This window comes from Melospiza melodia, chromosome 13 (assembly GCF_035770615.1).
Source record: "Melospiza melodia melodia isolate bMelMel2 chromosome 13, bMelMel2.pri, whole genome shotgun sequence".
NCBI classification, from domain to species: domain Eukaryota; kingdom Metazoa; phylum Chordata; class Aves; order Passeriformes; family Passerellidae; genus Melospiza; species Melospiza melodia.
In genome coordinates, this window is record NC_086206.1 from 4773559 (window position 1) to 4785146 (window position 11588).

The 11588-nt window shown below is 37.0% G+C and overlaps 1 protein-coding gene across 2 annotated transcripts in view; it reads left to right on the plus strand.

Moving 5' to 3' along the window:
• The window catches only part of RHPN2 (rhophilin Rho GTPase binding protein 2), a 30062-nt gene extending 18744 nt beyond the window's left edge, over positions 1-11318 (plus strand). For both annotated transcript variants that reach the window (XM_063167661.1, XM_063167660.1), the window contains exons 7-15: positions 969-1135; positions 3193-3380; positions 4719-4875; positions 5350-5469; positions 5564-5758; positions 6767-6843; positions 7553-7699; positions 8487-8642; positions 9863-11318. In XM_063167661.1, coding sequence (XP_063023731.1) covers positions 969-1135; positions 3193-3380; positions 4719-4875; positions 5350-5469; positions 5564-5758; positions 6767-6843; positions 7553-7699; positions 8487-8642; positions 9863-10114 — 1459 coding nt within the window. In that variant the 3' untranslated portion in view covers positions 10115-11318. The remainder of the gene's footprint in view (positions 1-968; positions 1136-3192; positions 3381-4718; positions 4876-5349; positions 5470-5563; positions 5759-6766; positions 6844-7552; positions 7700-8486; positions 8643-9862) is intronic.
• The last annotated feature ends 270 nt before the right edge of the window (positions 11319-11588 follow it).

An 11588-nucleotide genomic window follows, 5' to 3' on the forward strand; every position in this document is an offset into this window, starting at 1 on the left:
TCTGAAGTCTGTCAGTCTGTGTCTCCTCTTGAATCCCTGCAGTGTGTGTTGTCAATTTTCCTTTTCCTTTTCCTTTTCCTTTTCCTTTTCCTTTTCCTTTTCCTTTTCCTTTTCCTTTTCCTTTTCCTTTTCCTTTTCCTTTTCCTTTTCCTTTTCCTTTTCCTTTTCCTTTTCCTTTTCCTTTCCTTGTTAAGATTAAACCTGCATACAGTTCACTCTTTACATGCTTAGAGTGAAACCATTGGCTAGGTTATTATTTGTGCTACAGGTTAGCATGAGGGAGAAAGAGAGGAAATAATCTTCATTTTGGACAGCTACAGATGTTTTCCAAATTCTGAACCTAGGTGTACAAAATGAGGACAAGGAATGGGGTCAGACCTTAATTCCTCTCCTTCAATTTGTTAAGAAGACCACTTGGGCCAGAAAAGAGAAAGGAGCAACTTATTTTTTATAAGGGAGTATTTACTATATCTGTGAGCAAAATTTGACTCTGAATTCAAAATTTTTATGATGAAAAAAGATGACTACCATCTAGCCAAGAGGAACTGTTACATTTCTAGTGAGAATTGTAAATAGAAGTTTTAACACAAGCAGTAGAGGATGTGACCATGCCAGTTGATCTTTGGCAGCACCTGTGGGAGAGTGTAGCAGCACAAATGGATGCTGCTCAGTCTGCTCTCCACCTCTGTGATGTTTTTGGGCACTTCTGAGTTAAATGTAATGAGCTTATGGAGGCACTGCTCTAAAACCTGCTGAAAACTCTCTCAAATAAAGCTGTTGCCTGCCTTGGTTAATTATGTGGATTGTCCTTGCAGAACATAATGGTGTTTCTGTCTGTTCCCCTTCATTTTCACTGTAGCAGAACAGTTAATAATTCCACTGTTCAGTCAGAAAAACAGAATGAAAGTGTGTGCTTTTTTTGCAATGGACTCGGCTAATCTTAACACTTCTAATATTTGTTTCCCAAGGTATGATTCCTTCACAGGTGTCCCAGTGTGTCAGCAAAACCTGTTGCTTGAAAAAGCCAGTGTTTTATTCAACATTGGAGCTCTCTACACACAGATTGGAACAAGGTGCAATCGTCAGACCCAGGCTGGACTCGAAAATGCTGTTGATGCTTTTCAGAAAGCTGCAGGTACATATCTTAAAATAATGGAAAGGTCTTCAGGCAAATGTCCCCAGTCTCATTCTGATATCATAGAGATTTCTGCATTTCCTACTGGCCTGATTACACAGACAAGGAGGAACAGGGACATTCAAGAAGCCCAGGGAAGAGCTCAGATGAAGCTTTAAAACCTGGAAGTGCAGTCTGAACATGCAGATAAGATACTGAATGCTGTGGTTAATGATTATTGAGCTGCAGTTCAAAGGTCAGAGTTACTGCAGTGGCATTAACTGCTTCATTCCTTGTTTCACTGGCATACCTGCTTCTACCTCAGTGATAGCACCTTGGTGTCAAATCTGTGCAGGAGACAGTTGACAGGTTTGATAAAAACCCTGAAGTCTAGTTATCCATATGAGGGTCTTAAAAATTAATCTTACTTTTTCCTCTGGTGAAAGTTGCAGTTCACTGGAACTTGACTGTTTTCCATGCATACCATGTATGGAAACATTTCCATACCTGAAACATAAACATTTTCATACCTGTTTTCCATAGATTCCAAAGGCAATCAGGTTCAAAATAATGTCTGTCCCAAGCAAGGAGAATAGAAATTCCAATAAAGGGAATCCTTTTCCTTGAATTAACACATTATAAAGTCTTTTGTTTTCTTTGGGGACTTTTAAATAGATTTTCTGGTTTGATTTGTAAGTATCCTCTGTTCTACACATAATATTTAAAGACATGTCCTTTGTAATTAAGATGTAGTGTAGGATTTATTTCTGCACTAACATCTGTGACTATTGGTTTGCACTGTATGCCTTAGTTTGCACTTAGCCTTATCAACTAAAAGCTGTGGAGCACAGAGTTGAATTTTCATAAATCCCCTCCTTTGAATACACAGCTATTAAAAAAATTAGTATTTCTTCATGCATATTTAAAATAAATAAATCCATTATTTTTCAACCTTTCTGTTTAATCTAAAAGAAATTTCAATATTTAGGAAATTTCTCCATTTTACTGGTTCATTTTGTAAATAAAAATATATAAAATCAAATAATAAAAATAAATACATTTTAAAAATCACTGCTTTTCACTTTAACATGTTTGCAGAACAGAATTATTGCAAAACTGGAAAGGTGTTATTTGCTACCACAGTTACCTTTGCAGGGCCCCAAAGCAGCATGCTCAGGAGGCATTTCATTGTACCTGTGCGTGGTGCTGTGACACTTCATTGTGTTGGCAGGGGCAGGATACACAGTCTGTGTTAACTGTTTCCCTGTGCTGAATGGATGATGTTACACAGAATTTATCCTCAGCATAAGCAGAAATATGTTGAGAAAGAAAAAAAAAAAAAAAAACACCAAACTTTTTTTTTCCTCCTATACTTTCAGTCCCTTTCATTAGGGCACTCCATCTGTACTTAGTATATGCCAGGTAAATTTGGGAGTAATTTTCTTAGTGCAAAAGGTAGAGATGGCCACGTTTCAAATTTGTTTAATGGCATATTAAAAATACAGATATGAGTGTAAGATGGAAAATCAAAAATCACAGACACTGTTCAGTGGGTAAATACAGCCCAACATGGCCAGAACTGAGTGTGGTGGGAAGAAGTCAGGCTACAGAAACTGTTACACCTCTGCAGGCCTGTCAGCATGAGCAAGGCAGGAGAACTCACTGAACCAGTCTGATGAGATGCCTGCTGAGGGTTATGCTCCCATCCATGAAACTGTTACTCAGTACTGCACTACAGTTAGTGTTTGTTTCAGATTTGATAAATGATAGAAATTACTGATGTTTTGGTGGAACCAAATGTCCAGAGAACTTTTACCCTGGAGGCAGTGCCCTCAAAACTTGCAGTTTCTGTTGCTCCTCAGCAGTGTAATTTTGACAGTTGTTCTTGGGGATGGTTGATGGCAATGCAAAGCAAAACCTGTAGGTCAGTCTAACTTCTTATGCACCAAGAATTCCTTCAGATTGCTGTAGTGCAATACTGGAAAATATTCTTTAAATCCTAATTATTATGGTGAATATTAGAATTAAGTTCACTTGTTTATCTTTGTAATGCTGACAAAACCATTTTGTAATTGCAGGAGTTCTAAGCTACTTAAAGGAGACCTTTACTCACACACCAAGTTATGACATGAGCCCAGCTATGCTGAGTGTACTGGTAAAAATGATGCTTGCACAAGCTCAGGAGTGTGTGTTTGAGCAGATTGGCCTTTCTGGAATACGGAATGAGTTTTTCACACTGGTAAAAATGACACAGGAAGTTGCCAAGGTAAAATATGGGACTTTAAATCTAGTCTGTAAAGTAAGTGTTTACAGTGCTGTCTCATTGCCTACAGCTTTTAGCAATATTAACTATTATTATATAATATTATATATAATGTATATACTATTATCATTATTATATGTATACTGTTATATATAATATTAATATTTATTAAATTTAAATGTTAACAACCATTGCTGGAAACCAAAATAACATGGGGCAGCTCACAAACTACAGTTAAAAGCACAACCTTTCAGAAGAGTAAAATGTGAACAAAATTTAGATATTATTCTAGAGTTGTTACAATTTATTTAATTCATAATTCATGGAGATTAACAGAAATAGGCAGTGAACTTGCTGAAGGTTTTTAACAAGCTATTTATGTTGGTTTTTCAAACAGTAGAGATTTTATCCACAAAACTACATACAAAAGGTTACAGGATGTTTGTGTGGTTCCCTGTTAAGTATTGAACACAACCTGTCTTGTTTCCCAGCTGCTGAAGGATATAGAAACCTAAAAATCTTTTGGATTAATCCAAAAGAAGAGCTAAATTGTAACTGAGGGAGTGACCTTGACAGAGTCAGACTGGTACCTGCAGAGCTGTTTTGGGACTTGGCAGAAAATGGTGAGGTGGTCTTGTCCCAGGAGGTAGTGTTAATATTTGATTGAGATATGTACTAAAAAATAAGTGTGCCATGAGGATATTCCTGTGCTTTCTCAGTTATTTCAGAGTAGCAGATATAAAAGTGGTTCCATACAAGAAAAAGGCAAAGTCTTTCATCCCAACCCTGCAGAGCCTCTGTGATTTATCTGTAGGATTGATCAGCTGCAGGGGAAAGATTTTTTTATTCTTTTGATCCATTAAATCAGCATTCACTGCTGGAAAAACTATTTTATTTCCTCTGTGTAAAAAATAATATCCCAGTTTTAACTGGACCACACAAACTTCAGGCTATGTTTGACTCCACAGTTTGAAAGTGTAGCACAAACCTACTGTTTGAAAATGCTTCACTCTTTTTTTCAACTGAATTAATGAGATGTATTTATAAATTAAGACCTGTTTATTTTATGGTGTTTTTATTTAACTATGAAGCCATATAATATGACTGACTTAGTCCATCTGTTCTTGTACAAAATTGATTTACCTTTCTTGTGAGGGAAAAATCAGAGAAGACATTTCAACTTTTTCTCCAAACTTAATTCCAACCCATCCTAACCATACTTTCCCCTTCTTTGATGTGATTGTATATGAAATTATCTTAAGCCTGAATATGATATCCCTTACCTGAGTTCCTAATACCTCATATTAAGTTCTAATACTTCCATTATTTGCCTTTTTTCAGGTGGGAGAGGTTTACATGCAGGTCAACACTGCAATGAATCAGGAACCAGTGAAAGAGAATATTCCCTATTCCTGGTCTAAGCTGGCACAAATAAAGTCAGACCATTACAAAGCTCTGGCACATTACTTCACTGCCACCCTTCTGTGTGACCATGAATGTAAGAATCATACTTCTTTATATGTTCTTATAAATAAATGATAAACACACCATCAGTTATCATTTGGTCTGTGAATAAGTTTTGGAGGCAATAACTTTGGTGCTTTAATATTAAATTATGTTAAATTGTGGTCATTTTCCCCACTCAAATATGAGGCCATGCTCTTTTTGTCTTTTGAGAAAAATGTGAACATTCAGTAAACTGACTGAAACAAAAGAAAAGTCTTATATCCATTATATGCTACTAAATAGTTTAGATTTTATCAATATGTTTTGGCATGTAAGTATTACTTGCATATTGTAGATTATAAAAACTTGAAATTTATCTATTTATGTATTTATTACACATATTTAAGTTTTACTGCATTGGGAGAGAATGTAGTAATAATTCTCAATAATAATTCACAATAATGCACCTAAAGGAACAGGGGACCAGGAGAAGTGCATGATTAATGTTTTTTATCCATGATTACAGTGCAGCCTGGTGATGATGAAGATCAGCAGGAGAAAGCCTTGTCCCAGCTGTATGACTGTGTGCCTGAAGGGCTGATGCTTCTTGATGTTCTAAAGGACAAAGTCCAGAGAAAACAATTAGGTAAGTGCCACTTTCACACAGCTAGTGGCTACAATTTGAAAACGACCTGGTGTTCATTGTCTGGGTGACCAGCAGAGGTGTTTAATGTTTGCAGGGAAAGCACATGTGCGCAAAGCCATCGTTCACCACGAGGAAGCTCTCAGAGTCTGTGGGCTCTGCAAAAAGCTCCGCAACATTGAGGTTCTCCAGGAGGTCCTGACAGCTGCACATAAACGCTCCCTGCTCAAATATGCTCAGCAGGAGACAGAAGATGATTTCCTCAGTCTCATCCAAGCTCCAGATATACTCTGTAAGTGTGCACAGCCAGAACAGAAGTAATGTAGAATATGTACTGAACATTTGTAGAGTTCCTGTCATAGTCGAGATGAACACAATCCAAAGCAACATTCCATTTTTCAGAAGGCCTCAAACCTGTTTTTATTGTAGCATGGATGATTTTTATTCATTCTTACAAACTCATAAGTTTAAACTTTACTCATTGGTTAGAAGAGACAAAGTGCTCATTGGCATGGGCAGTTGCAGGTTTCTCTTATTTATCCTTCTTTCTTTCTTGGCTTCTGTGTCAATGACCTTGGTAGGAAATTCTTTCAGGGGTACACATGGATTCTCTTATCAGACTTCTCTGTGGCTCACAGAAGTCCCTGTAAAATCTCTTCCACAAGTTCTGATTCCTTACATGTTTCCTCAGTCACAGGTCAATATTTTGATCAGTATATGATTTTGTTAGAACTGTTTTACAGTATTTCTGTCTCTAGGAACATTGTTTTTTTGGGGTAGATCACAATGGTGGTTAGTTAGAATCCAGCTTTTTTTGGTGACTATCTTGTGAGCTAGAAAAAATGGGGAAACTTGAAAAGTTAAAATTATTTGGGGGAAAACTACAGTAACTGTTTCTTGAGCCCAACTCTTGTACTACACTGGGTTGTTAACTCAGTTCAACTGCTAATTTTTTTTTTTTCTACCTTAGTCCAGCTCATACAACTCTTTCTTCTTTGGATGCAGTAAGAAACTATGAGTGTTGGTTTTAAAACCTTCTCAAAAAATAAAATAAAGATGGGAATAGCATAATTTTGTTCAGATGGATTTTTTTTTAAGCTTTTCATATTGATACTGTGAGCTCTGAAGATATTTTTAAGGCAGTTCTGATATCTAACGAACTTCCACAAAAATTAGTTTTTCCACAGCGCTGTAAGAATTTAGGACAAATTCCTATCTAGCTTGGAATGGAATAAAAATAATTTTTTGTCTTTTAACTAATACTTAAAAGAAATCTAATTTTGTTTTCTTTTTATTTCAGCTAAAACAGAACATAAAATAGAAACAATTGCTCCTCAGTTTTCCAAGGTGAAAGTGAAAGACTTCTTTCACAAGCTGGTATGTAACACACTGATGCTGACCAACCTCTGCCCTTTTGATAGCACCTATAAATTCACTATAACCTGAGGGACGGGACACATGTATTTTAGCCTGAAAAAATGATCCTGTAGTAATTGATTTTTCAGAAGCTATTGGAGAAATCACTCCTAGCTTTAGAGGCATCTTGAGAGAAGGAAAGAATAGAAGTGCCATTTCTACATGGCTTGTACAACATTCAGTCTTGAAAACCTTCATAAAAGTCCCATGAAGTCCCAACAGATAATTGCACACAACTTAAGGGGAGGGAGAGATACCTAGTGTGTGGAGACAGGCAGGCAGAATGTGTCACTGTCACCAGTCTTTCAGGTGGCTCTGTGTGTGTCAGTGAGCAAAAGGAACTGGGAATATGGTTAGGATCAGAATATGCAAGGTTTCATGAATCAGTTTATCTCCTCTGAAATGAGTAATACAGGACCTTCTTACAGCCTATGCAGCCAGAAGATTCTGCACACCTTAGAGATCCTGAACAACTTGGCTTTATCCCAGTCTGTCTGAAGTATCAACTGAACAGTCCAGAAATCCCTTTGCATTTCCAGGGAATTAGCTGGGAGTTAACCTGAGTAAAACCTACAATAGATGAGTTTAAAGCATTGTGACTTAAAAACTCAGAAATGCTGACTTACAAGTGACAGTAAAGCACAATGTGCCTGCTTTGTGCTCCCTGCAGGGCCCACTGACAGTGTTCTCAGCCAAGCAGAGGTGGACAGCCCCAAGGACCATCTGCCTCCACCATGAAGCAGGAGAGCTTGGATTCAGTCTGAAAGGAGGCTCACCAGTACAGATTTATTGTCTTGATCCAGCTTGTCCTGCAGCAGTAAGTATACTGGTGTGATATGAACAATTTCTCTGCAGATTAGCATGAAAATGTACCTTTAGCTAGTTCATACCCATGGATTTATTGAGTCCTTTACATTAGGATAGTAAATTCTTATAATCTGAATGCATTTTAAGTGCTATATATGTTGTAGATTGTTAAAGTACCCATATCCCCAATATCACATGAAACTAGAGTTGATTTCTTTCTCTGTTCATTCTTCAAAAGTCACAAATAATAAAAGCAAATGTTACTTCCTGTCTTATTCAGGTTAGAAGGGATAAATACTTTAAAAGGTAGCATCAAGAAGGTAATGCAAGGTGCAAGGTGTAGTGTTTGCCTAAGGAAAGAAGGGTAAGAATATTTTATTGGCTTGTAATGTGGTTCTTTCAGGGAAAATCCAAAGGGATAAAGCAGCATGCAGTGAAAAGCAGTTCACTTATAGAAAAGGCAGAAGTAACCACAGAAATACAGATAAAAATAATGAAGAAAAAGAACTACACACTGCAGGAAATGACAATAGCATAGCAAAGCCCAGGGTTCATTTACTTAAGGAGAAAAGTACAAAGAACATAAAAACAGCCAACATTTGAGTATACCAGAATCACATCAGTGGTAACTCCAGAGGTAGGTTGTGTACTTGAGAAAGTTGCACATGTGTAGCTAGAGAATGTGTTTGTAGCATCTAAGAGTGAAATGCCTTTGGGGCAGATACTCTGTGATAACAAAAACATTTTACATGTCTTTATAATTCTGGAAAATAACCTGTGCCCAATTTTTTTGACAGTCAGCAGGCCTAAAAGAAGGTGACTACATTGTATCAGTTGGTGGGGTGGATTGCAAGTGGCTTGGTGTCAGTGAAGTACTGGAAAAACTGAAAAGTGTGGGAAAGCAGCCCGTGGAGATGGAGGTTATCAGCTGCCAGGATACAGCAGCATCTTTGGTATGTAATGAGGCAAACTGGCAGGTTTGATGTGCTGGAGTTGTGTCACTTGCCTGCCTTCAGTTCCTGGTTAATGTTTACTTTCCTGTACTCAGATATCCCACTCAGCCTGGAAATATATAATGTTCAGTTTCAAACCATCTGTTTAAACCATTGTGACCTAGCAAGCTAAAGCAGCCTGGCTGCATAAGAATGGGATGGAATTTTTTGCAGTGCAGCTACTTAGATTAATTGCATGAAAATTTTGAATACTTAGTTTATTTCCCCTAACTTGTCCCAGAGGATGAAGGCCTTACTCTCTTCAGCAGTGGAAAAACCACAATGAAAAACAACAATGGAAGGAAATAGAACATCCAAGACCACGTGTTTATTTTCTATGCACTGTTATTCTAAATGATCTGTGACTTTTAGATGATGGATTATTGTGTGTATTTTTTTTTTGTGAACTTTTAACTGTCCAGTCAGTTACAAAGTTATTATAGAAGCTTTAGACCAAGGGAAAGTCATCACAAGATTAAAAAGTATTAAGCTCTAAATAACTTAATAGTTGTGTGAAAGAACCTGTAGTTCAGCTAAATCCACTGCTTCATGCCTTTAACATTCCCTGGCAAGATTAGACACTCAAGTAATGTTGCCTGAGAAGCTGTTAAGGTGCCCCTGCTGCTGTTAGGTCTTCTTGTTTTGTTAAAATTGGTTTTCCTTATTGAAAATAAGGAATTGTGCATCTGCCATTCCAAGCTGCAACTCAAAGGCTAGAATATAAGCAGATTGTTTCAGGGCAAAGCTAAGAGAAGACAGAGGAGGCTGTCTCTGTCAGGTATCCCAGGACAATGTCACACAGGAGCTCCTGTAGTTGTGATCAGTATAGAACCTGTCCAAAGAGGTTCTCCTTCACATCTGTGCAGGAATTGCACACTTGAGCTTTGTAGGGAGGTTTCTGTGGATATTAAATAGTTATGCTAGAAGCCAGTAAATATTAACAACCCAAGGAAAGATCCACAAGTTCCTTTGTGCTTTGCAGAGTATACCTTTGACTCTACATGTGCACAGGCCCAGGGTGACAGCACTCTGAAGGGCCTCGTGCTCAGCAATGTCATTAGCACAGAAAGCTTGCTGCAGGCTGCCCTGCAAAACTGTTTGCACAGTAACCTTTTGTTATTCTCAAAATTTTGACCCATTTTGGATGAGTGATTCTTACAATGCTTCTCTTTTTCCCACAGCATAGCAAGAGTGCAACTTACTCCATGGGAATGCAGAAGACATACTCCTTAATCTGTTTAGCCATGGACGAGGATAAAATTGATCAGACCAAGAAAGCCCCACTGAAACTTCCTTTTCTAAGCTGGGGAACTAAAAACAGACAGAAAGCTGCAAGTACACTCTGCCTTCCTTCAGCTGTGGCTGGAAGTTCTCAGACTAAGAAGAAGCTTTCTCCCTTCACACTTTTCAATACAGAAAGTTCATTGTACTGAATCTTCCAGAAGTATCTGTTAATGTGACTTCTGTTTAAAATGTTAAAATATTGATCAATTTTATCTTCATGTATGTATGTATAAACCCAGACAAATACTGGTGACTTCATTTGCTGTGCATTGAGCCACTTGTGGTCAGAAGCTGGCAGAAAATGTAAAACTGAAGTATTTGAAGGTTAGAATGAAGTCCTTTGGGAGGTATGCAATAACAAGATGTAGATTCTAGAATTGCTTACATGAAGACTGGAATCCTTTGGGGTTTCAAAATACAGTTATGACTGATTTTTCATAAAAATAGTCATAACTATGCTAGATGGGAGTTATTTATTACAAACTTGATGCTGAATGCAAAATAATAAGGGGACATGTTAGAGAATGATTTTGCTCTTAAAGTTAAGAGTCAATAATAAATCATTTAACATTACTTTGAAAAACTATCTTAACAAAGCACAGGTGAGAGGAAATATTATTATTCAGAGAAACAAGTCTTGTGCCAAGGAGCAGTGTCATAGAGTTGTGTTTTTATGCAGAGGTGCTTCCTCAGAGTACTAGGTGTAGCCTACTGAACAGGTCATGTAGTTCTGGAAGAGAATTACAAAGTTAAGGTCTTTTGAACTCCAAAAGGCTTTTACTCTCTTCTTTTTCTGATTTAGGTAACATTTTAAATGCCTGTTGATTCAGTTGTTAAAAACAGGCTTTATTCCAAATGTTACTTAACTTACTTACCTTAAGACTTGTATCTCACTTGTCTTGATAAAATGGATGGCTGTGAAACAAATCTCAAAATGGACATATTATAATATATTGATTCAAGGGCACATAAATTGCAGTGGTGCTTTAAAATATGATAAAGGAAGTGCTTGTGCTAAGTGGCAGGATATTTATTTACTATCACATCAAGCAAAAAAAATCTTCTGCCCTTGGAAAAATTAATGAGCAAGCTGTATCTAGAGTAAGGAGGGGGACAAAAATAACTGGTGAGCATTTCTTTAAGATTCTTCTGTTTCCTTAAATTAATTGAAAATTGCTAACACTGTAGTGTTAGTTAACTTTGCCATCTACAGAGTAGATAGATACTTAAAATTTACACAAAAATCTGCATCTTGCTGTAAACTTTTTAGTTGTCATTTATTTTTAATTTCTTATGTAGTAGGTGTAAATATCTTGATGACCCTTATTTAAGAATAAAAATCAGATGCTGCCATTTACTAGTAGCTTTTTAATTCTGCTTCAGTTTGGATGATAAAGCATAATTTACAGGTTTTTGCTGTTTACTGTTGCCATACTTCTTGTTTCTCTAATGTTGCTTACAGAGATCTAAGAAACTTTTCTTAAAGGTTGTATTGTGCAATATCAACTAAGAGTTAAAAACCAGCTTCTTTACAAAGAGTGTAAACATATTTCTAGTTTCCCTGTAAAGGTTACATGAAAAATAAGCTGTAAATTCCTTGTGACTTGCCTATCCTCAGCAGTT